Source organism: Salpingoeca rosetta (genome assembly GCF_000188695.1).
Source record: "Salpingoeca rosetta unplaced genomic scaffold supercont1.8, whole genome shotgun sequence".
Taxonomy (NCBI): Eukaryota; class Choanoflagellata; order Craspedida; family Salpingoecidae; genus Salpingoeca; species Salpingoeca rosetta.
The window spans coordinates 1,245,000-1,270,217 of record NW_004754926.1 but is presented as its reverse complement, the minus strand read 5'-3'; the positions used below and the strand labels follow the sequence as shown (position 1 = coordinate 1,270,217).

At 54.6% G+C, this 25,218-nt stretch overlaps 8 protein-coding genes across 8 annotated transcripts in view; 1 reads left to right on the top strand and 7 right to left on the bottom strand.

Annotated features, from left to right (window-relative positions):
- PTSG_03754 (Hsc70-4) overlaps positions 1–736 on the bottom strand; it is a gene marked incomplete at both ends in the record, with an annotated part of 1,892 nt that extends 1,156 nt beyond the window's left edge. The window contains one exon of the mRNA XM_004995422.1: positions 23–736. Coding sequence (XP_004995479.1) covers positions 23–736 — 714 coding nt within the window. The remainder of the gene's footprint in view (positions 1–22) is intronic.
- A 707-nt stretch (positions 737–1,443) lies between these two features.
- On the bottom strand, positions 1,444–2,341 carry PTSG_03753 (uncharacterized protein; the record flags this gene model as incomplete). Its single annotated transcript, XM_004995421.1, has 3 exons — positions 1,444–1,488; positions 1,753–1,988; positions 2,296–2,341. The coding sequence occupies 3 exons, from the start codon at positions 2,339–2,341 to the stop codon at positions 1,444–1,446; spliced, it is 327 nt and encodes a 108-aa protein (XP_004995478.1).
- Positions 2,342–2,627: 286 nt separating this feature from the next.
- PTSG_03752 (uncharacterized protein) lies at positions 2,628–10,246 on the bottom strand. The gene is made up of 22 exons (XM_004995420.1): positions 10,046–10,246; positions 9,624–9,768; positions 9,194–9,328; positions 8,975–9,030; positions 8,631–8,753; positions 8,206–8,254; positions 7,883–7,960; positions 7,572–7,649; positions 7,126–7,334; positions 6,611–6,723; positions 6,290–6,363; positions 6,014–6,085; positions 5,798–5,860; positions 5,269–5,578; positions 4,889–5,050; positions 4,576–4,683; positions 4,344–4,401; positions 4,162–4,207; positions 3,801–3,881; positions 3,564–3,664; positions 3,194–3,254; positions 2,628–2,968 (listed from the first exon to the last, which is right to left on the bottom strand). Exons 1-22 carry the CDS (start codon positions 10,081–10,083, stop codon positions 2,918–2,920), a joined length of 2,211 nt encoding a protein of 736 aa, XP_004995477.1. The 5' UTR covers positions 10,084–10,246; the 3' UTR covers positions 2,628–2,917.
- Positions 10,247–11,116: 870 nt separating this feature from the next.
- On the bottom strand, positions 11,117–16,037 carry PTSG_12074 (uncharacterized protein; the record flags this gene model as incomplete). Its single annotated transcript, XM_004995419.1, has 14 exons — positions 11,117–11,571; positions 11,735–11,795; positions 12,108–12,208; positions 12,379–12,459; positions 12,740–12,785; positions 12,922–12,979; positions 13,154–13,261; positions 13,530–13,697; positions 13,957–14,374; positions 14,562–14,624; positions 14,795–14,866; positions 15,071–15,144; positions 15,392–15,504; positions 15,910–16,037. The coding sequence occupies 14 exons, from the start codon at positions 16,035–16,037 to the stop codon at positions 11,389–11,391; spliced, it is 1,674 nt and encodes a 557-aa protein (XP_004995476.1). The 3' UTR covers positions 11,117–11,388.
- Positions 16,038–16,043: 6 nt separating this feature from the next.
- Positions 16,044–19,216, bottom strand: PTSG_12073 (uncharacterized protein; the record flags this gene model as incomplete). The annotated part of the gene is made up of 9 exons (XM_004995418.1): positions 18,753–19,216; positions 18,204–18,348; positions 17,955–18,089; positions 17,717–17,772; positions 17,361–17,483; positions 16,936–16,984; positions 16,656–16,733; positions 16,345–16,422; positions 16,044–16,118 (listed from the first exon to the last, which is right to left on the bottom strand). Exons 1-9 carry the CDS (start codon positions 18,806–18,808, stop codon positions 16,044–16,046), a joined length of 795 nt encoding a protein of 264 aa, XP_004995475.1. The 5' UTR covers positions 18,809–19,216.
- Positions 19,208–23,302, top strand: PTSG_03750 (uncharacterized protein). The gene is made up of 9 exons (XM_004995417.1): positions 19,208–19,601; positions 19,758–19,947; positions 20,250–20,475; positions 20,706–20,782; positions 20,955–21,702; positions 21,998–22,086; positions 22,259–22,311; positions 22,552–22,747; positions 22,981–23,302. Exons 1-9 carry the CDS (start codon positions 19,495–19,497, stop codon positions 23,140–23,142), a joined length of 1,848 nt encoding a protein of 615 aa, XP_004995474.1. The 5' UTR covers positions 19,208–19,494; the 3' UTR covers positions 23,143–23,302.
- Positions 23,303–23,564: 262 nt separating this feature from the next.
- PTSG_12072 (uncharacterized protein) lies at positions 23,565–24,404 on the bottom strand (the record flags this gene model as incomplete). Its single annotated transcript, XM_004995416.1, has 3 exons — positions 23,565–23,723; positions 23,971–24,101; positions 24,383–24,404. 3 exons carry the CDS (start codon positions 24,402–24,404, stop codon positions 23,565–23,567), a joined length of 312 nt encoding a protein of 103 aa, XP_004995473.1.
- Positions 24,405–24,447: 43 nt separating this feature from the next.
- Positions 24,448–24,969, bottom strand: PTSG_12071 (uncharacterized protein; the record flags this gene model as incomplete). Its single annotated transcript, XM_004995415.1, has 1 exon — positions 24,448–24,969. The coding sequence occupies one exon, from the start codon at positions 24,967–24,969 to the stop codon at positions 24,448–24,450; it is 522 nt and encodes a 173-aa protein (XP_004995472.1).
- Between the last annotated feature and the right edge of the window lie 249 nt (positions 24,970–25,218).

Below are 25,218 nucleotides of genomic sequence, written 5' to 3'. Positions count from 1 at the left end.
GCTTGCGCTTGAACTCGGTCACAAAGTGGTTGACCATGCGGTTGTCAAAGTCCTCGCCGCCAAGGTGGGTGTCACCGGCAGTGGACTTGACCTCGAAGATGCCGTCGTCGATGGACAGGACGGACACATCGAAGGTGCCACCACCGAGATCGAAGATGAGGACGTGGGCCTCAGCCTGGCCCTTCTTGTCGAGGCCGTAGGCGATGGCGGCGGCCGTGGGCTCGTTGATGATGCGGAGGACGTTGAGGCCGGCAATGGTGCCTGCGTCCTTGGTGGCCTGGCGCTGGGAGTCGTTGAAGTAGGCGGGGACGGTGACGACGGCGTCCTTGACCTCGGAGCCGAGGTAGGCCTCGGCAATCTCCCTCATCTTGACGAGGACCATGGAGGAGATCTCCTCGGGGAAGAACTGCTTTGTCTCGCCCATGTACTCGACCTGGATCTTGGGGCGGCCGTCGACCTCGACGACGGTGAAGGGCCAGTGCTTCATGTCGCTCTGCACGGCGGTCTCGTTGAACTTGCGGCCGATGAGGCGCTTGGCGTCGAAGACGGTGTTGCTTGGGTTCATGGCCACCTGGTTCTTGGCCGGGTCGCCAATCAGGCGCTCAGAGTCCGTGAAGGCAACATAGCTGGGCGTGGTGCGGTTGCCCTGGTCGTTGGCGATAATCTCAACCTTGCCGTGCTGGAACACGCCGACGCACGAGTACGTCGTGCCCAGATCAATTCCGATGGCTGGCATCTTCTTTGCGTCTTGTAGTAGTGCGTGAGGAAAGGAAAGGGAGAGTGCTTTCACTTGTCTGATCTATGATAGAGGATGATGTGGAAAATGCCACGTGAACAGACGATCGCACCACTCAGAGAGAAAGCCAGCCAGTCAGTCGACCGAAAAAACACCACGCGACAAAGTGCTTTGTGTGCAGTGCAGAGTGTGCAACGTGTGCAGTGTTGCGAACGCACAAGCAGTGTGCTGCTGGTGGCGTGTGGCAACCACGTGCGTGTTCTGGAAGCAACGGTGAGCGGTTCTGCCGTTTACTGGAAGATATGAACAGAAATAACAAGAACCGAACGAAATCATGAGTCAGCGGAAATTGTTGGAGCAACAGAAAGCGACGGCATAAAATGAAGCAACCCAAGAAAAGTTGTGTGTCCGGGTTTTTTTTGTTTGTTTGGGCTGGCTGCTCTGCAAACGGTGGGAAGCGCGATATCTCCCATGAGGATGCCAAGTGCGCCGCCGTCGCCTCAGCAGCCAAGCATCAACCAAAACAAAAACAAGCAAGCAAGCAAGCGAGGCAAGGAATGGGGGGGGGGAGAAGGGAGAGAAGCACGCTCCGTCAAATCAACACCAAGCTCTCCTTTTGTCTACATGCGGTTGTGTTTTGTGTGGGGTTGCAATGTGCGAAGTAAGTAAGGTACGACATGCGTCGTGGCCGCCTTCCAACAAGCAAGTTAGAAGGTGCCGTAGAATCGCTGGCGATGGCCAGATGTTAATCTCTGCGCGCAGACCAACCAACCATGACATGAAGTGAAGTTGTTGTCGGGGGGGGGCGGCGTAGAAGCGGCCATTGGGGTGAGAACCGAATGCGGAGAGGGGTGAAAATGGAAGAAAACGGGGACTTGCGACAACCTGGGAACAGAGGAGACACAACAGAGCTGGCTAGCTGCACAAGCAAGCAGGAGGTGCAAACAAGCTTTGACGGACACGTGAGCACAACAGTACGAGGAACAAGCAGGCACAGGAGCTGGAAGCAACCATACCTGTGTTGTTGTGTGTGATGCAAATGGAGCCAGGCGCGCCAGGGATTGCTTCACTTTGCTTGCATGCTTGCCAACACCCTCCCCTGGTGATGACGATGCCGACGAACACGCTGAGCTCGAGCTTGAACTGGAAACGCTCGACATAGCATCCTCATGACGCTCGTCATGGGAAGAACGATGTGTTGATACAGTGCGCTTGCTGCTCGTCGCCGATGATGACTTTCCAGCATCAACATCTGAGAACAACACACACACCCCCCCCCGAAAGACACAGGGAAACAACATTGGCCATCAACAGCGGTCAGCAACGGATACTGCACGACAGCATTGAACACCCCCAACGCATATTTGACCAGCAGAGAGACTAATACAACGAAACAAGCAATACAACGAAACAAGTAGCTAAGACGGCTCTGTCGTACCTACCGCATTCACACGCATTCACACGCGCACACACATGTGTGTGTGTGTGTGCGAACAACAAAGCCAGCACTCATTACAACAACAGCACGATCACCACGACAACCGCGATAAGATGCGCACCTGAGTATCCAGCGCGTCGGCGCAAGCGAAGAGATGACCACCCCATGACTTTTTTGTTGATCGACAGATTGATCGTGCTGAATCGGTCTTCTGTATCTGCGTTATGCCTTGAGCGTGTGCGGTCCAGCACCAACCAGTCGTGTGCTTCTGACAAAGCCCCTCGCGTTGAATCGGATGTAAAGCGTCGAGAGAGACAGAGCAGAGAGACAAGCGTGTGAGAGCGTGTGTTGTGATTTGATTGTCGGTTGGTTGTGGTGTTTGTTTTTGTGTCAGGGGGGTTGGTTTCTGCTGTTTTTCGTGAGATCGCGGCGCTGTGAAATTGGCCACGAAAATTTCGTCGAATTTTATTGCATGATTTCCACACAAGCACCACATGATGACTCACGAAGCAAGCAAGCAAGGAGCAACAATGACTCATACGCAAGCCAGAGACAAAGCAAGGCCATCACACTCACATCACACACTCACATCACACACACATACACACACGCACCACACACACGCACACACACATACACATCACACACACCACACACACATGCTCTCCCGCCCATCACACACACCACACACACATGCTCTCCCGCCCTCTTCTTGCTGTGCTGCACAAGCGCACACCGCAGTCTCAGTCGCTCTCCTCCTCGGCCTCTTCCAGCCAGGTGACAAACTGCTTGGCCTGTTCAACACAGGTCATGGGCACAGCAACCAGGCGTGAATGCACAGTGGGGCCAACAAACAAGCACAGATGAGGCACATTGGCACACACACGCACACGCACGCGCACAGAAACACGCGCACGCACAGAAACACGCACACGCACGCGTCACGCACGTATACACACGCACACACGAACGTACGCGTCACGCGCTGCTACCGCAGAAGTGCAAGAGACAACACAAACCTGGTCATAAAGGCTCTTCTCGGCAGGAGACGCGCCCTCGCCAGGATTGAAGCCCTCAAACCTGCGTATGGAGCAGAGAAGACAAAACCACGCGCGCACACGCACACACACGCGCGCACATGGAGGAGGCAGAACATCAAGAAGAATGCCACAGTAACTTGGAACGTCGACTGCTGACTTGGGCATTGGGGGGCCGCGTGTCCAGCATACACACATGCACACACACACACACGCACATGCACATGCACATGCACACCAAACACATGTGCAAACATGCTCACACGCCGCCCACACGTCATTCACTTACACACGTGCGGCGCTCAAGCACCGCTCACAAGCGCACGCACACACGACACCACAAGGAACGCACCACTGCAAGATGGCGTCCTCGTCAAGCACTTCTCTGTCGTAGAGGGTAAACAGCAATGTCTTGAAGCAGTGGCGAGAGTGCTCGTTCTCCATGCAAAACTCCTGCGCACACAAAGAAGAAGAGGCGGTGAGGACGATGCGGGGTGGGGCAGGCAGCACACCCAGCTGCGAAGACGCGAACAAGACAATCTCCGAGTGCACGAGACACGCAATGGGACGCGGGAAGGATGGCACGTACCCAGACGTTCTCAATGCACACGTGCTGGTCCATGTCCGTCTCCACGTAGTTTTGCAGGAATGGCGACATGGCAGCAGTCAGCTGCAATCACACAACGCAAGACAAAAGCAACACAAGGTGAGGCGAGGTGAAGCAGGACAACCAAAGACACGTCAAAGGCTCAAGCCAGTGTGCGTGTGCGTGTGTGTATGTGCGCACAAAACAAGCGAGCCACCAACGCCCCGCTCATCCAGAATGTACCCACAGCAATAACACCATCACTCTCCCCTGTCCACACAACAACCAACAAGTATTCAACAACACGTGCCCCACAACAGCTACTCTTGTTGTTGCTGCTGCTGCTGCTGCTGCTGCTTATTACCTGCGCAAGATACCGCTCACACTTCGCACGCGGAACACGGTCCGCACTGCACAGTCGGTGGCACGAGCACAAAGCACAGCACAACACAGCGCATGTGCGTGAGTTGGTTCTTGAGAAAGAGAAATCCACCCGAGAGCACACACACACACACATGCAACAGGATGCTGTGACGCAGCGCTTACCTCGTGATGATGGCGCGCACAATGGCACAGCACACGTCGCTGTGATCCATGTTGTGTGCTGGCATAAAGGCAATCATGCAAATCATCAAAACACAAAGTGAAACGCAAAACGAAAAGCGAGTGAGTGAAGCACTACGCCACATGCACACACACACACACATGCACACACACGCATACACACACACGCAGACATACACGCAGACATACACACGCACAGAGCATGCGCGCGTACCTGCGCGGGAGCCCGTAATCTCGACTTGGATGGCCGAAAACGGCGCACCCTTCACGTTGTCCGGCTTGACACGCTGCTGGATCAGCTCAAGCACATCAGAGTAGAACTCTGGAGGGTGGTGTCCAGGCAAAGGAGATGACAGCGGTCAGCACTGAGCAGGCAGATCACACAACATGCAATGACAAACACACGTCCACAAACTCACCCGTATACACACACGCGCACACATACACACATGCATGCACGCACACATACACATGCACGCACACACATGCACGCATACACACGAACACATGTACGCACACGTGCGGACCTTCAAACTCTGCGTCGACGTCAATCAAGGGCTCGGCATCCTCGTCCTCGCCAAGGAGGCTGTCCAGGTCCTCATCCTCCTCCTTTGGCATTTCCTCAATCTCCGAGGAGCGCGACATGGTCCGCGGGATGTACAAGATGGGCGCAGCCTCAAGCGAGCCCTCTGCCGTCCACGAATACACACACACGCACACATACGAACGGGAGGATAATATTCATTCAGCACACGACCTTCAGACACGGGCACACACACAATTACGCACGGCACACACCGTGCAGGTGCAGCCAGCACCAGCGCCGAGCATGCGTCCTCCCACCTCAAACACCATGACCACAGTGCATCCTCCCCAGCAATGCATCCTCTCCCTTCCCCGTGCCCACCTTTCCAGAGCGTGTTCTCCTCGGCCTCGCCAAAGTCGAGCTCGGGCACAAACGCGTATCCGCGGCCGCGTGCGCCAACCACCGCCAGGTCAAATCCTGCGGCGTTGAGGGGGCGGGGTGCGGGCTCGTGGCCCTCTGCAGCACCCTCGCTGGCATCATCAGCAGACTCCTCTGCAGACGAGTGCGCTGCATCGTGCTGGCCGTCCTCGCCTTCCTCGTCGCGTTCCGAGAGCACGCTGAGCTGGCGGCGGCGGCGCGCAATGTGCTCCTCGTTGTACGCAACAAAGCCCGCCATGGTGTCACCACTCGCCTGAAGCGCGAACACACGGTGGCAAGCAAACAGTGTCGCAGTATCAGTGGCAGTAACGAGGTGTCAGCGACAACCAACATTGCGGGAAGGCTGTCGAGAGCGCGAACAGAGCGCTCTGATACAAAGAGACCAAGGAATCACAAACACAGCAGCCTGTCGCAGGGGAGGAGATCAAGGCAAGTGCGCTTGTTCTGCGTCGTGCGGGGTGGACGTGGATACCTCCTGGGGTTCGAGGGACACGCGCATGTGCTTCTCCAGGCAGACGTCCGGCCCAAGCTCAACCTGATAGTGTGGGAGTACAGGTGTGGGGTGATGGGGTGAGATGGGGACAGGCAAGGGAGGACGGAGCTCCAGGACAACGTGCGCAACAACGGCAAACATCAACGTAGGCGAGACCGGTGGAGAAAAAGGTGAACACGATTGAAGTGAACGTACGCCGTCGTCGATGACACAGCCGTGTGGAATCACCACGCCGTCATAGATCTTCACGTTGCGTCCAATCAGCGCCTGCACACGTGTCACACACCAGCATCTCAAGCCCAGCATCAGCTGGTGCACGTCCAAACGACCAGATTCCATGCATACACGCACAGCTACAACGCAAGATGCAATGTGCTCGCATATCGGCACGACCACAAGCACGTACACAAACACAAGAGCACATAAGGAGCAGGCCTCCATCAAAAGTAAAGCACTGCGCAAGCAACCCACGTGGTCCACGCTGCAGTTGTTGCCAATGGTGCTCCCATCCAGCACATATGCATTGCGCAGGCGCACACCGCACCCTGTTCAACAAGCACACAGCGCACACACAACGCACACAACGCACACAGCGCGCACACAACGCACACAACGCACACACACACACACACACAGGTTAAAACTGGTATGCACACAACCAGTCACAGCAACAAACACGGACCCAGTCACAGCGACACGCACGCAATCAAGTTGGCAATCCAGCAGCACAACGTGTCCACCAACACACAGTGACACTGAGTACACGTGCATGTGTGGCGTGACATCACGCACCGACGGTGCAGTTCCTGCCAAGCACTGTGCCGCGAAGCGTCGTCTCTGCCCCATCCCCTTCGCCAACAACACACCCCGGCCCAAGCACAACCGACCCAAGCAGCTTGCACCGTCTATGAGCACACACACACACACATACACACACACAAAAGGCAAACACACACACACACACACACACAAAAGTCAAACACACATACGATGGGATATAAGCAGATAATTGCATGAGTGCGTGTGACACATCACCAGCATCACAACCAGCATAGAGAAGGAGCACGTGAGTGAGTGTGTAGGTGAGTGAGTGAGCGCAAGTGTAGTCCACAAACATGAGCGCGCACGCGAGCCAATGTGCCCGCATCAAAAATATCCCAACTGCAACACCTCACAACCGAACTCAGCAACAGCAAGAAATGGCATGCACACCCATGCGCACACACCCGCAGACACCCTGACACCCACCAATCACACACGCAGACACCCCCGACACCCACCAATCACACACACACACATGCACGCACCTGCCAAGGATGCAGCCTGGCTGGAGATAGATGTTGCTGCGCTTGTACTGGTACAGCTCATCGTGGCTCGGCGCAAACATATCGGGCACAAGCGGATACGTCCACCGGTTCATCAGATCTTGCGTCATCGCATCGTACGACGTCAGGTTTGCGCACCGCGTCGCATAGAACTTGGGCGACACAGCCGTGTGGATCTTGTACCCAACAATCTGCACAGTGTGCATCCACGTGGTGGCATGTCAACGGCACGTCAATCAGGCGTACTGAGCAAACTCGCAGACGTGTCGCGCACCACAAAATGACAGACAGGGACAGAGGACACATGCAAGTGCTCATGAAGTATCCACACACACACGCGCGCGCGCACGCAGCACACACACGCAGCACACACACACGCAGCACACAGCACACGCAGCACAAACGAATCAGCAACGGCTATCACTGACGTCTTCGTTGTCGATGACGCCGCGGATCAGATCAAACACGCTCGCGTAGTCAAAGTTGTCATGGAACTGCATCAGCATCTGCTCATGCACAAAAGAGCACATGCACGCACACACACACACACACATATTGCGCACACACACACGCACACACGTACATAGCGCACATTGCATGTCAGCTACAATCCAAACACGACACGCAGCATGCCTCGTCGTATACCACACATGCACAATGATACAATACCAACAATCGGCAGCCACTGACAGTGTACATGCTGTCACACAATGAAAATGCAAAAGCCAGAGCAGCTCACCAGCGGAGTGCAGATGAAGATGTGGCTCTGTACCAAGTCGTACCGCAGCTGCACCTGCTTTCGCTCCATCACACGATCCTGACACCAGGAAACACACAAAAGTATAACATGCAACGCATGTGTGTGTGTGGTGAGCGCACATCGATCAACGTCTCCGCACTCCAGTACAACAAAATCAGGCACACGTACACGCACACATGCATATGCACATGTTCTTGTGCACACATGCACATGCACACACACACATGCACATGTTCTTGTGCACACATGCACATCCATTCACACATGTGCACATCCACAGGTACACATGCACACACACGCACCAAGGGAACGCGGATGTGGCCGTCTTCGGGGCTATCCAGGTACAGCAGCCTGTGCACGCGTTCAGCAGTCAGCAGTCAGCAGTCAGCATTCAGTGTGTAGCAGCAGTACCAAGAAGAACAGCAAACAAGTGTACACATTACAGGCAAGGCCGCATGATTGCAACCCATCAGCAGTCTGCAGGCACAACCAACCCGACAACACACACACACACACGAACGGATGCGCACAGAGAGTAACAGAGACATAAAACCACAGGCACACGGATACGCACACAGCCACGCGCACATGCACACGGACGGATGCACACAGACGACCGCCTCCTACAAAAGCACACAAAAGCACACACAGTCACACACAATCACACACAATCAAACACACAACAACAACAACAACAACAACAACAACAACAACAACAACAACACACCTGTTGTCCTCAGAGTCCACCACAACAAACGTGTCCTCCTCGATGCTGCGCACTGGATGCTCGTGATCGCACTGCGTCATGAGCATTGTCATCAGGCAGTCTTTGTCCTTGTCCGCACGCGCACTGTGACAAACGTGCAGACACACGACACAAAGCAAGCAAGAGGTGAACAAAACCACAAAGAAGGCCTGTGCTCTGTATGCTCTGTGTGCGGTGTGTGTGCGTTGTGTGTGCGTTGTGTGTACGTTGTGTGTTGCGTGTTAAACACGTGCATGTGAATGTGCTTGCACCAGATGATGATGCTGGTGGTGGTGGTGATGACACGTGCGGTGCAGTCCACTCACATGTGCTCCTCGATGACAGGACGCAGGTCATAGTTGGACACGATGTCGCCCGTCACCTGCAAGCAGTGTAGGCACAGAGCAAATACAACGCACAGAACGCAAGTGGTCAGATGTCGACACGTAGCGTGCACCGGCAAAGACACCTGAGCTTGTCTTGACAGCAGCCCATCACTGAATAACCCATCACTTCCACTGCATGCCAACGAGCCCGGAACCCACCAGGATGAAGTGTGAGTCGATCTGCTTGCGCGTCTCCAAGTCGCGGAGGGCGTCACCAAAGTTGTGGCTGCCTTGGCTGACGACGCACGTGAGCTTCATGGACTTGAACTGCGAGCTCACGCTCTCCAAGTGTTGCTGTTTGTGTGATGGGTGTCCATGTGAACAAAGACGAATTGAGGGTGAGCGTTGATCTCGTAATTGCCAGGCAACACTCGCATTCAACTCCCTGTTGAGCACTGCCCAACACACGCATGCGCATACGCAGCACACACGCACACACACGCACACACACGCACACACACGCACACACACGCACACACACGCACACACACGCACACACACGCACACACACGCACACACACGCACACACGCACTGTGTGTCCAAACTTCGACCCTGTGGCTCGTTCACTGCTGTGCAACATCGACTCACGTGGATTTTGTCGGCGTTTGTACGGGTCACCACGAAGGTCTCTGTGACGCCGTTTGAGTCGAGAAACTTCAGCACATAGTCGATGAGCGGCACGTTGCACAAAGGCAGGAGCGTGCGTGGCGTCTTCTGTGTCAGTGGGTCGAACCTTCAAAGGCCAGTGCGCACAATAAACCACAAATGGTGAGATGTGGTTGTGGGGGGCATGGGCGTGGGTGTTTGCAGTCAACGAACGTCAAAGAGGTGCGCACCCCACCGAGGGTGCACATGCACACGGTTTGTTGTCAAAACAGAGCCGTCAGAGACGAGCATACGCACGAGCAACGACAACCATCACGAAGCAAAACAGCACACACAGACCACCAAACACCTCAGCGTTGCACACACGCACACACGATGGGGACGTGTTCCTGCATGTCGCTTACCGTCTGTTATATGAGTCTGCGACGACAACGGCCTGCATGGTTGCTGGCTCTTGGTTCCTGGTGCGTCCGCTCCCACCCGGTGTCTTCTTGTTCCCTCGTTTGCTTCGGCCTCTGCCGTGGGTGTTTCTTTGTACGACGACGACGACGACGAGGAGGTGCACCTTCTGGCTCAAGCTCTCGTGCAAGGTGCGGCAGTGGTTGTGGAAATGCGACAGTGTTCTGCGTGTTCTTCTTCTTGGTCGACGAATATTCGCAACATTTTGCGTGTTTTTTCCTGTAGGAACAAGGTATAGTGTTCATGCCGCGCTCTTCTGCAAATGTTATGTATGGGTTCTGTTCTTCTCTTCCTCTCTTCGGCTCTTCTTCCTTTCTTCTTCTGTCGTAGTGTTGTTCTTATCATGTTTGGTTCGCTTTGTTGTCCTCTATCCGGTGAACTCTCTTCTTTGGCTGTCTACGCGGGTGCTGCCGCTCCCCTCGCTCGGCTATCATCTGTCAGTGTTTCAGGTTGCTTCAGTGCTTGCAAGCAGAATCAAAGATAGGACAAGCGTGGAGAAGAGTGTTGTGACAATGCTGTCGTTGTACGGCAGAGTGCACTGCAGAAGTGCTAGTGAACTTTAAAGCGAGGGGAATGGCCTGCACGTGCTGCTCCACTGCGCCTGTTGTCCTTTGTTGTTCTATTGTGGGGATACTGTAGTACAGTGTCATCTCTAACAAAACAAACCACTCGCGCCTCGTCTAGAAGAGAACGCAGAGGAAGGAGAAAGGCTTCATCGTTGTGACGAGAGAGCCTTTGTCAGCACTGTCTTTGAAACTCCAATCACCGTAAGTGCTTGAATGACCGGAAGTGTCTTCTAAAACCAGGTTAGCGAGGCACTCCCCTTTACACGCGAAGCCTGCCTCCAATACGTCACATGATACTCATGCTACCCCCAGTCCATTGGCCAAAACCGCCACACAACAGCCAGCCATGCAGGTCTCAGCACGACACGTGAGCCAATAACACCGCTATCGTGTATGATTTTACTTGTATGAAACCACGAAGAACCAATACAGGCAAACAAAACAGTGCGTGTCGTCAAGTACATGGCGCATTAAGGCTTCAGTTCAGGTACGCGACCGATAAGAGAGTTAGGGGAAGCAGCAGAAAGCACGGGCATAATAAGCTGTTTCATGGAACATCCCTCCACTGATGGGTGTATGCTTGGGTTCACCATGCAAGATCAGCCCAGTTCATCGGGCGCGGGGAGGCCTGGGCACGAACAGGCGGTGCCATGATAGGACCAGTACACAACGACAGGAAACGCCCATGACTCAACCACAACAATCATGCGATGCGCGCGTCGTTACTCTTCCTCGCACCCCCCAGACACACTGTGTTCCTGTGAGTCTTCATCATCGCCATCATCATCACCACGATGACGGCTCTTGCTCGCGGCAAGCGCCTCTTCAGCATCATTTTCATCATCGTCAACATCATCGTCATCCTCTTCCTCAGCCTCTTCGAGCCACTTGACGAATCGCCGCGCCTTTTCATCACACGGTGCAATGACAACGCAGAGCGAGACAAGGGAGACACACCAGTGAGCAGCGTGTCGTCATAATGACAGGCGCCCAAGTCGGGAGCACTCACAAAGACGCGATGGCAGCGAGTGAAACACTAAGAAGAACAGAACACGCGTACAGACCTACCTGCTCATAGATGTGCGCCTGCGGGCGCTCAGCACCTTCGCCTGGGTGGTAACCCCGGAACCTGGGTCGCAGGCAAGCACAGGGCGGATGAGAACTTTGAAGGTGGCGCGTGTGTGCATGCGTGTGTCAGTGTGCATGCGTGCGTGCGCGTGCGTGCGTGCGCGAGCACTGTTTGGATCGCGCCTCAGCAAAGAAAACACAACAAAACACGAAGCAAAGGCCAGCAAGCCCCCGAAAACTCGGCATGTTGACATCCAGGAAGAAGGGGTTGGAACGGTGGCCCGCACATTACTGCGGACGTTGTCATCGCGCACACACGCACACGTTCACGACCCGCACAACAAACGCGTACACGACATTACAAGAAACGCACCACTGCAAGATGGCGTCCTCGTCAAGCACTTCCTTGTCATACAGGGTGTACAGCAAGGTCTGAAAGCAGGGCCTGGCCTTGTCGTTGTCCAAGCAAAACTCCTGTGATCACAGCACAAGCGGCAACGGGCGGGGTGCGGTCATGAGAACAAATTCTTGTTTTCCACGGCAGCCCAAAGCAAGCGAACGCGCGTGCACACACACACGTGCACACACAGACACAGACACACACAGACACACAACACCGTGTGAAGACACACATTCCATCTTACCATGAGATTCTCGATGCACACGTGCTGGTCCATGTCCGTCTCCACGTAGTTTTGCAGGAATGGCGACATGGCAGCAGTCAGCTGCAATCACACAACGCAAGACAAAAGCAACACAAGGTGAGGCGAGGTGAAGCAGGACAACCAAAGACACGTCAAAGGCTCAAGCCAGTGTGCGTGTGCGTGTGTGTATGTGCGCACAAAACAAGCGAGCCACCAACGCCCCGCTCATCCAGAATGTACCCACAGCAATAACACCATCACTCTCCCCTGTCCACACAACAACCAACAAGTATTCAACAACACGTGCCCCACAACAGCTACTCTTGTTGTTGCTGCTGCTGCTGCTGCTGCTGCTTATTACCTGCGCAAGATACCGCTCACACTTCGCACGCGGAACACGGTCCGCACTGCACAGTCGGTGGCACGAGCACAAAGCACAGCACAACACAGCGCATGTGCGTGAGTTGGTTCTTGAGAAAGAGAAATCCACCCGAGAGCACACACACACACACATGCAACAGGATGCTGTGACGCAGCGCTTACCTCGTGATGATGGCGCGCACAATGGCACAGCACACGTCGCTGTGATCCATGTTGTGTGCTGGCATAAAGGCAATCATGCAAATCATCAAAACACAAAGTGAAACGCAAAACGAAAAGCGAGTGAGTGAAGCACTACGCCACATGCACACACACACACACATGCACACACACGCATACACACACACGCAGACATACACGCAGACATACACACGCACAGAGCATGCGCGCGTACCTGCGCGGGAGCCCGTAATCTCGACTTGGATGGCCGAAAACGGCGCACCCTTCACGTTGTCCGGCTTGACACGCTGCTGGATCAGCTCAAGCACATCAGAGTAGAACTCTGGAGGGTGGTGTCCAGGCAAAGGAGATGACAGCGGTCAGCACTGAGCAGGCAGATCACACAACATGCAATGACAAACACACGTCCACAAACTCACCCGTATACACACACGCGCACACATACACACATGCATGCACGCACACATGTGCACAAAAAGGCATGGCTTCGAACGGAAGCACGCAGGGTGCGATCATTGTTGCGGCACCGCAACACATGTTTGCATCATCTGCATCGGCGCAAGACACAAGACAAAGACACGTGTGCTGACCTTCAAACTCCTGGTCAAGATCAATCAGCGGTTCAACGACATCTGCGTCGCCAAGAAGGCTGTCCACGTCCTCGTCTTCGGGTGACTCTGGCAGCTCGGACGACAGCGACATGGCGCGCGTGAGGGCGGATGGGAACACGGCGGGAGGCGGTGGTGCCCTCTTTGGTTCTGATAAACACACATGTTATCCAGCAAGGCAGGGAGCGAGGGGGATGAGGTGGTGAGGTACACGGACACAAGCAGTGGGTGGTGGGATTCAAGGTGACACGAGCATAGGGGATTGCGTGAGCAGTCGGTGCAGGTGAAGTTGCCGTGAGGAGTGAAGTGCTTGTCCGCAGTGCATATCGTACAACATTGTGTGTGTGTGTGTGCGTGTGTGTGCGTGCGTGTGTGTGTGCGTGTGTGTGCGTGCGTGTGTGGATTGTACCTTTCCAGTACATGGCCTCCACGGAGTCCTCAAAATCTGGTCGAAGAATGAACCGAAATCCGCGACCGGCCTCACCGACAAACTCAACATCATACTGCTCACTCTCTTCCTGCTGCTCCGTGTCCTCCGTCGACCCCTCGCCCGCTTCCTCCTCATCCTCCTCTTCCTCCCCATCACCCGCGTTGTCTTCATCAGCTTGGTCGCTCTCGTCAGGTGCGAGGGTGTCCTCCATGCCGGTTCCGGACTCCGGCTCCGCTTCCAGGTCGCCATCGAACAGCTCCTCTTCAGCGTCTTCAACGTCGTCCGTCTCCTCTTCTTCGTCTTCGGTGACTTCGGGCAAGGCCGTAAGATCACGCGGCCTGAACACAAGCGCTTCGTCTGCAAAAATCTCCAACGGTTCAGGCTCATTGTGCAGTGGCTGCAATGACAGAAGCACGCGCAATGGGGGGGGGGGCGTGAGAGGCGAGACGTTCAGGCTGATGGTGCATCGTATTACTGGCGATACACCCTCACATAAACCCACACGAACACACAATCAAGCACACACCCACACACACCCCTATCCACACGAACACACAAACAAGCACACACCCACACCCACCCACCTCGGAACGAGTGAGGGAGACGCGGATGTGTTTTGGAAGCGTGATGTTGGGGCCAATTTCAACCTGAAACGCAGCCAGGATGCAATCAAACGTTGAGCAACAACAAGACGCTCATGCACTTGCCCCTGACAAGGCGTATCCATGTGCGCAAGAGAACACAAAGTACGGAGACAATCGAGTAGCAGAGGTAAATGCACCAAAATTAAACGCACGGCACTGCAAAGTGAACATACGCCGTCGTCGATGACACAGCCGTGTGGAATCACCACGCCGTCACAGATCTTCACGTTGCGTCCAATCAGCGCCTGCACACGTGTCACACACCAGCATCTCAAGCCCAGCATCAGCTGGTGCACGTCCAAACGACCAGATTCCATGCATACACGCACAGCTACAACGCAAGATGCAATGTGCTCGCATATCGGCACGACCACAAGCACGTACACAAACACAAGAGCACATAAGGAGCAGGCCTCCATCAAAAGTAAAGCACTGCGCAAGCAACCCACGTGGTCCACGCTGCAGTTGTTGCCAATGGTGCTCCCATCCAGCACATATGCATTGCGCAGGCGCACACCGCACCCTGTTCAACAAGCACACAGCGCACACACAACGCACACAACGCACACAGCGCGCACACAACGCACACAACGCACACACACACACACACACAGGTTAAAACTGGTATGCACACAACCAGTCACAGCAACAAACACGGACCCAGTCACAGCGACACGCACGCAATCAAGTTGGCAATCCAGCAGCACAACGTGTCCACCAACACACAGTGACACTGAGTACACGTGCATGTGTGGCGTGACATCACGCACCGACGGTGCAGTTCCTGCCAAGCACTGTGCCGCGAAGCGTCGTCTCTGCCCCATCCCCTTCGCCAACAACACACCCCGGCCCAAGCACAACCGACCCAAGCAGCTTGCACCGTCTATGAGCACACACACACACACATACACACACACAAAAGGCAAACACACACACACACACACACACAAAAGTCAAACACACATACGATGGGATATAAGCAGATAATTGCATGAGTGCGTGTGACACATCACCAGCATCACAACCAGCATAGAGAAGGAGCACGTGAGTGAGTGTGTAGGTGAGTGAGTGAGCGCAAGTGTAGTCCACAAACATGAGCGCGCACGCGAGCCAATGTGCCCGCATCAAAAATATCCCAACTGCAACACCTCACAACCGAACTCAGCAACAGCAAGAAATGGCATGCACACCCATGCGCACACACCCGCAGACACCCTGACACCCACCAATCACACCCGCAGACACCCCGACACCCACCAATCACACACACACACACACATGCACGCACCTGCCAAGGATGCAGCCTGGCTGGAGATAGATGTTGCTGCGCTTGTACTGGTACAGCTCATCGTGGCTCGGCGCAAACATATCGGGCACAAGCGGATACGTCCACCGGTTCATCAGATCTTGCGTCATCGCATCCTACGACGTCAGGTTTGCGCACCGCGTCGCATAGAACTTGGGCGACACAGCCGTGTGGATCTTGTACCCAACAATCTGCACAGTGTGCATCCACGTGGTGGCATGTCAACGGCACGTCAATCAGGCGTACTGAGCAAACTCGCAGACGTGTCGCGCACCACAAAATGACAGACAGGGACAGAGGACACATGCAAGTGCTCATGAAGTATCCACACACACACGCGCGCGCGCACGCAGCACACACACACACGCAGCACACAGCACACGCAGCACAAACGAATCAGCAACGGCTATCACTGACGTCTTCGTTGTCGATGACGCCGCGGATCAGATCAAACACGCTCGCGTAGTCAAAGTTGTCATGGAACTGCATCAGCATCTGCTCATGCACAAAAGAGCACATGCACGCACACACACACACACACATATTGCGCACACACACACGCACACACGTACATAGCGCACATTGCATGTCAGCTACAATCCAAACACGACACGCAGCATGCCTCGTCGTATACCACACATGCACAATGATACAATACCAACAATCGGCAGCCACTGACAGTGTACATGCTGTCACACAATGAAAATGCAAAAGCCAGAGCAGCTCACCAGCGGAGTGCAGATGAAGATGTGGCTCTGTACCAAGTCGTACCGCAGCTGCACCTGCTTTCGCTCCATCACACGATCCTGACACCAGGAAACACACAAAAGTATAACATGCAACGCATGTGTACAACAAAATCAGGCACACGTACACGCACACATGCATATGCACATGTTCTTGTGCACACATGCACATGCACACACACACATGCACATGTTCTTGTGCACACATGCACATCCATTCACACATGTGCACATCCACAGGTACACATGCACACACACGCACCAAGGGAACGCGGATGTGGCCGTCTTCGGGGCTATCCAGGTACAGCAGCCTGTGCACGCGTTCAGCAGTCAGCAGTCAGCAGTCAGCATTCAGTGTGTAGCAGCAGTACCAAGAAGAACAGCAAACAAGTGTACACATTACAGGCAAGGCCGCATGATTGCAACCCATCAGCAGTCTGCAGGCACAACCAACCCGACAACACACACACACACACGAACGGATGCGCACAGAGAGTAACAGAGACATAAAACCACAGGCACACGGATACGCACACAGCCACGCGCACATGCACACGGACGGATGCACACAGACGACCGCCTCCTACAAAAGCACACAAAAGCACACACAGTCACACACAATCACACACAATCAAACACACAACAACAACAACAACAACAACAACAACAACAACAACAACAACACACCTGTTGTCCTCAGAGTCCACCACAACAAACGTGTCCTCCTCGATGCTGCGCACTGGATGCTCGTGATCGCACTGCGTCATGAGCATTGTCATCAGGCAGTCTTTGTCCTTGTCCGCACGCGCACTGTGACAAACGTGCAGACACACAACACAAAGCAAGCAAGAGGTGAACAAAACCACAAAGAAGGCCTGTGCTCTGTATGCTCTGTGTGCGGAGTGTGTGCTGTGTGTGCGTTGTGTGTACGTTGTGTGTACGTTGTGTGTTGTGTGTTAAACACGTGCATGTGAATGTGCTTGCACCAGCAGATGATGATGGTGATGGTGGCGATGATGACACGTGCGGTGCAGTCCACTCACATGTGCTCCTCGATGACAGGACGCAGGTCATAGTTGGACACGATGTCGCTCGTCACCTGAACACACCGGCGCGCACAGATGGTCAGCGTTCCAGCTTGTTTGTTGATTACACTCCAATACCCTTACAGCAATGGCACACACACACACACACACACACATGTACACTTTTTTACACGCATGCTTGTTTCTATGCCCCAACGGCCTGGCACAGAGGCACGCGCGCGTCGTTCCGACCAACCAGGATGAAGTGTGAGTTGATGATTTTGCGCGTCTCCAAGTCGCGGAGGGCGTCACCAAAGTTGTGGCTGCCTTGGCTGACGACGCACGTGAGCTTCATGGACTTGAACTGCGAGCGTGCGTGCTCCAAATGCTCCTGTTGAATAGCACAGGTATGAAGTGTTTGATGAGCGTACACGCATTTGCAGGCGTCCACGACTGTGCAGCACAACTTCAAGACATGTGGCTTGTTCTTTAATTTCGTTCATACTTGGATCTGGTCGGCGTGAGCTCGCACGACAACGACGACGTCCTGAATGTCATTTGAGTGGAGAAACTTCAGCACATAGTCGATGAGTGGCACGTTGCACAAAGGCAGGAGCGCGCGTGGCGTCTGCTGTGTCAACGGCTCAAACCTTTGACAAGTGTACAGAGAGAAGAGAGAGAGAGAGAGAGAGAAAGAGAGAGAGACAGAGAGAGAGACCGAGAGAGAGAGGGAGAAAGAGAGAGACAGACAGAGACAGAGAGAGACAGAGACAGAAAGAGAGAAACAGCCGCATGCACATACATACACACGTATAGAGGAGCCAGGAAGGCCGCACATGGTGAGTGGTGAGGTCGTGGACAAACATGTGGAGTTGTGCAACGCGTATGACCGGCGCTCGTTTGTTCAAGCACTTGGTCAGCGCACAGGTACAGCTGTGAAGACGACTGAACGCTGCAAGTCGCAGTGAACTGTACTGATACCAAGTACAGCGCTGTCCATGCTTCTGCGTGTATATTAGCATCACCCCTGCACCGCTGTTGCCGTGCGTCTTACCGTTTGTTGTAGGAGTCTGCGACCACCACCGCTTGCAAAAGCATGGGGCGTGACATTGCCACGGGTTACCCAGCAATGCGTATCCTTGGGATCGGGAAAGGGGCTGGGGTAGTGCGTATATGCGCTGCTTGACAAGCGCGTGTTGCTGAGCAGTGTCTTCTGTTTGCCCTCAAGTGTTGTGCACACTTCTTCTGACAGGCGCCAGTGGGCAAGTGGTGTGCAGTCTTGCAGTGGAAGAGTGCTGATGTTGTGGGAATGTGGTGGGGCAGCTTGGTGCGTGTTGAATGGCGAATTCCTAGTGCTCCAGTACACTTGGTGGCATGCGTGGACCATGGCAACACGAATCGCGTGCTTCCTGCACGTGGTGCCTTTCCCGTGTTGCGCAGGCCCATGCGCATGGCCACGCGCGGCGACGTGGATCGCCTCCATCACGCGAATTCATTGTTTTGAAAAGTGCGCGGCAGACCTCCGGCAACGATAATTGTGTATATCTTCATACCATCTTCCGAACTTCCTTACAACGGCCAACAGCAGCCCAACAGCACTGCTGCATCCCTCACACCACTGAAACCCACACACACACACACCCCACACACACACACACACACACCCAGTCAACTTTGAACATCTTCCGAACCCCGTCATCGTCCGTGTTGCTGCTGTCGCTTGGGTTTGGCGAGTTCCTGTGCTTCTTCTATTTGTACCTTGTACGCGCGCGCGTGTGTTCTTTGTCCTTCAAAGGATGGATAAGCGGCACCTGTACAGCCGAGTAGGTTCTGTTGCAGACCCAAGAGAACCACACCGGCAACGGTTACATAACGTCGATGCCAATGCCTCTCCCACGCTCAGGTGCAGGAGATCGAATGCATAGTTGGGCGTGACTCCTCTGTGTGTGTCTTGTGTCTGCAGCATTGCGTTTGGATTGCGTTTTGTCAGACAAGGTTGAAGGCATGAAGACTTACACGACCAGTGACATGGGTTGTGCTTGCTTTGAATATGAAGCAGGCCGGGTTCGTCGTCGGTGCGGGCGCGTGTCCCCGAGGAATCTCCCTTCAGTGGCCGCGGTGGACCACCAGTTGAATCCAGTACCCCGCGACCAGCATCAGCGCTGTCAGAGTTGTCAGCAGACACAGCCACGAGCGGCGTGGAGCTGCCTCGTCGCCATGCCCCTCAAGCCACGCCGGAACAACCCAAGGTTTGTGCAGCGTGTGCGCGCGTGTGTACGTGTACGTGCGTGTACGTGTGCATGCGTGTGTGTGTGTGTGTACGTGCGTGTGTGTGTGCATGCATGCGTGTGTGCGCGTGCGTGTACGTGTGTGTGTGTGTGGGGGGGGGGGGGACACGCGTGCGTGCGCATGCTAATGATGTGCTATGCTGGATAGGCACACCATTGTTGTGCAAGCGCCCTGCGCTCGTACACAGTGGACTTGTATTTTGTTTTTCCACTGAGTACTTCAACCCCACTCACCCACACATACCCTGTGTACACCTGTGCAGTTGACTGATGAACCCATGCTGCGGTTCCACGGAGACGATGTACTCCCTGCGTTTGATCGTCTGGATGATGCCAACTTGAGCGAGATTGTGGGCGGTCAAGGCCAAGCTGACGGCGAGAACGCTCAGCGGCAGTTCACAACGCAACCAGCAGCCCAGCAGCAGCCCCGGCAGCCGCACCGTCGTTCCTCGCGTGGACCAAGTGACGCATCCCAAACAGCCAATCAAGGTCTGCTCGCGCGAAGAACAGCAATGGGGGTTGTTCTCGAACGCGGGCACGCGTTCGTCAACGCGGTGCATGCCCTTTTCGTTGTGGAGTTTTGCATCTGTGCGGTTTATTATATCTTTGTGCGGGTTTGTATCTGCGTTGTGCTTTCCACTTAACATCAACTGCTGCCTCTGTGCATCTTACCAATTGCATCGCTGTTTGTTTGCCGTCACGGCTGTTGCACTGCGCAGCACCAGACGCGGCGAAACCGCGCCGGGCAAAGCTGAAGACGCGCCCTGTCCAGTCACGTTACATGAGCTCCACGAAGGTTCGTTAGGGAGGAGCTGTTTCCAGAAGTGGCATTGCCGTGTGCAAACAGAAAGTCCATCGATGGCATCGCTGATGGATGTTGACAACACGAACTCTCTCAATTTCCGCGCTCGTGCTGCTCTCACATGGTGACACTCATGCAATTTGCACCATCGTTTGCATGCTTCCAGCCCGCCAGCCAGAACGCGTCTATGGTCAGCGCACGTCGCGCCAGCACAAGCGCACGCACACAAGCGGCATCAGCAGCAGCACGACAGACACACCAGCCCACCACGAAGCGAGCACCAGCACCTTCGTCATCATCGTCGTCATCACAGCGAGCGCGCGTGCCCTTGTCATCGTCAGCGTTGGCAGCAGGGAGTGGGGCAAACAGACCCAGCGGCGTGCGACGTGTTTCTCTCCCTCACTCCTCATCAACGAGGGGCCGGCAGCCGCTGACCAAGGACGTGGCATCGAAGACAGACACACGCACGACCGCAGCAAGAACAGCACGAGGAGCAGCATCAGCAGCGAGAGCGGCACGTGAAGGCGAACAAGAACAACGGGGCCGGGAAAGCGCCACGCCTGCTGGTGCCTCTACCGCAGCTGCAAAACAACAACAACAACAACAGCAGCAGCAGCAGCAGCAGCGATCGCAGCACACGGCTGCTGGTGTGAGGACCAAACCGCAGCATGTGGTGTCGGGCAGCCGTCGGTCAACACGACGCGGCGGCAGTGGTAGTGGTGGCAGGGCAACGTCGATATCCGCATCAGGTATAGCAGCACATGGTGTCGGGGACGAGTCTGCTGTTGCGCGCAACTTGCACACACGCGCGTATCTCTTGCAGTGGATGTACATTGCTGCGTTGCAAGAACGCTCCATGCACAAGCAGGAGCAGATGGCAACGCAGGCCATTCGCACGGCTGCATCCCACGTTGGTAAGTCATGCTTTGTGGTTGCGCTGCTGCATGCATGTTCTGTGCGTGTGCTTGGTGTGCATGGGACGAAGATTGTGTGTTTGTATGTGTGTGTATGTGTGTATGTGTGTATGTGTGTATGTGTGTATGTCTGTGTGGGGCGGGGGAAGTGCATGTTGTTGCCTGCATGGATGTGGTATCGCTGCCGCCGTGCTTGTTGTGCGCGCTTGCGCTTGCAGCGTGGATGCGCATGGAAGGTGATTCTGATGTTGCTATCGGTGCAATGTTTGCTGCGTGCACGTGTGTGATGAATCAGGGCGCCTTCAGCAGCAAGTGACACGCCTTGCAGTCACCAAGGCAACCGCGACTGCACACGCCTCTGTCGACACAGCAGCACGCACGCTGGTATGTGTGCCTGTCATGTGGAGTGTACGTGTGTGTTGTGTGAAGTGTACGTGTGTGGTGCACGTGGATTGTGTGCTTGTTGTGTCGTGTGTACGCAGCGTGGCTGCAATGTATCATTGTGACCGCCTAACGTTGCTCATTGCTCACGCTTGTGATTACGCGTGTGTGTCAGGCCAAACGTTTACCGGAGCCTGGTGCTATGTCGAAGCTTCAGCAGACATTGCAGTGAGTGTGTGTTGTATTTTTGAGTTGTGTATTTCATGTCATTCGGCTGCAGACACACACACACACACACACAGCCAGACAGCCACACAGAGACACACAGACACACACACAGAGACACACACACAGAGCGACACAGACACACACACACACACACACACGCAAAGCATGATGGTTGTGCTGCGCTCTTTCTCACTCTGAAGGTTGTGTTATCTTGCCCGTTGTATACCATGCCTCGTTCAGTGGGGTGTTGACGGCACTGGAAGTTCGCTCGCGCCAGCTTGCACTGCGTGGCGTGGCGGCGGAGGCCAGCCCTGACATTGCTGCTGCCCTGAGGGAGGCGCAGTCGCGTGTCGCAGCACTTGGTGCTGTGCTTGATGCGAACGTTCGCCCCCAGGAGCTGCTGCAAGGCGCAGATCGCCTACGCAGCACTCTCAAGGTTGGTGGGCGGTTTTGTAGTGGTGGCTGCTGCGTGCTCGGTTTTGCGTGCTCGGTTTGTTGCGCGCATTCCCCTTTTGCCTTTGTTTGCATTCGCCGGTGTATTTGCGCGCGTATGGGTGCTGTTCCTGCTGCAGACAGTTGTATTCACACACACACACACACACGCACACACACACACACACACACGCACATACACACGCATATGCACACTGTGGCGCGTGTCTTTGGCAGGCCACCAACGACTGCACAAGCGAGCTGTGCGGTGTTCTCCACCATGCAACGCGGGCGCTGTACAAACTGTGTGCACTGCAGTACCAGAAGCGACACGTGGCAGCCGCAGCCACCAATCATAGTGGTACCGAGCGCGAGAGCGAGCTTGTGTCACCAAACTGATTCATATTTGCATGTGTACACGTGAAGCAGCCCCCCATGCGTTTCTCTGTGTCATCTGTGCCATTCTCTCATTCCCCCAAGGCGTTTTCTCCTGTGCTCGTGTGCTTGTGCATAATGTGAGCGTCATCTGTCCATGATTGCTTCTTTCGCGGTGAACCTGCCACTTTCTTTGAGTCTGTGTATTTGTCGTTTTGGTAGTGTGATGGATGATTTCAGGGCTGTTCACCCCTCTTTGCACGGTTGTACACATGCAGTGCATCAGCTGTCGATAAAAGCATGGGCATTGACAACAGACAAAGAGACAGTTGATGCAATGTGACGTGACGTGGCTGAGAGTGCTCTGCATCTTGGTGTACGTTGTTCTTGGGCGGTGTTTCTTGAGGGGAGTGAAACGTACGTGGGCAGCGCAGCTGCGACCAGGCTTAGTACTCCAGCATGCGGGCGACCTTGGTGTGGCCCTGTGCACGCGCAACGCGGCGCGGAGAAGCGCCGAGCCTGTTCTTCACAGCTCGCTCAGCGCCGTGCTCCAACAGGTACTCAACCATGCTCTCGTCACCTCGGCTGGCCGCTTGTGACAGGGCCTGCGTGTGTGTGTGTGTGTGTGTGTGGGATTGTAGGTGTGAGGATGTGAGGATGTGACGGTGTGAGCATGTGTGAATGTGTGAATGTGCGAACGTGCTTTGTGAGAATGTGAGGATGTGTAAATGTGTATTGTGTAAATGCGGCTGCACAGCAAGGTTCATGCAAGCTGTTCGTCTCTTTTTTCAAATCCAAACTCCCACCTGTTCGTTCGTAATGTAATGTGTAACATCTGTCACAATGACTCACCGTGTGGCCGCGGTAGTTTTGCGCGTTGATGTCTGCGCCGTGGGCCAACAGCAGATCAAGCAATTTGAACGGCTCCTGAGTCTGGTCCAGACTGCTGTAGCGGCACGCCTGCGAAACAATCAACACTGGCGCTGCATATGAAGTGGAATAGCACACGTTATCGTCAAGCAGATTGAGGCACGGGTCAGCGATGAAGGTGCATCTGTATACACTCGTGTACATGTACACACATGCACATACACATGTGCACATGCACACATACAAAACACGCATACGTACATACTTGCACACAGATGTATATGCACAGGGCTTTCACCGAGCAAGCAAGCCAGCGCGTTGCAAGGTTGCATGTGACAGCCGTTTCTGGCGCGAGAAACTTGACGTGAATCACTAGAAGCAAACAACATCTCACCATCTTCAAAATGGGCGGTCATAGCTGTCGCATCTGCGCCGTTTTGAAGCGCCTTCTCAACCAGCTCAAAGTCGCAAGCGAAACAAGCATCCTGTTGGTCCAACAGAGGTTAAAAACGGGCGAGCAAACGCAGAGTTGCAACGAACACATAGGTGTGTGTGTGTGTCTGTCTGTGTGTCTGTGTGTGTGTATCTTGGAAATGAAGGCGGCAGGCCACACGCGATGGCGGGCGGCAAAGTGGTGGTGCAAATGCTTGGGTTCAAACAGGCCACACGGTTTTGAAAAGTGGCGCCAACGATGAAAGAAACAAGCATCTCATACGTTGTTGGCATGAGCTGCAATTGACAGCCACCAAGCAGCATTGCAGGACAAGAAGCATAGAGGTGCAAGGGCCGAATACGAACCAAGAGCTGCTGTGTCCATTCTTCCTTGGTTTGAGGGTTGCGGGTGCCATGCCTGGTGGCTGAGCTTGTTCTCCGAAGGAGGAGTGTGTAGAGCAGCAAGCACGCGCAGGCAACCACCGCACCCAGTGCGACCGTATCCCGCATGTGAATTGAGATGATGTCAATCTCCTGTCCCAGCGTCATGCTTGCCTATGTCTTGAAGGTGTGGAGATAACCAAGGCGTTGTTGTTGTTGTTGTTGTTGTTGTTGTTGTTGTTGTTGTTGTTGTTGTCGTCGTCGTCGTCGTCGCCGTTTGTTGTTCACTGTAAGAGCGAAGGAGGAGCAACACGATTCCGGAAAATGCGAGCGTGTAAGCCAAGTGGTGAGAGCATGTGAGTACACAGGGCACACATATGCGCAAAGTGACCGAAAGAAGAACAACCACACTCACAC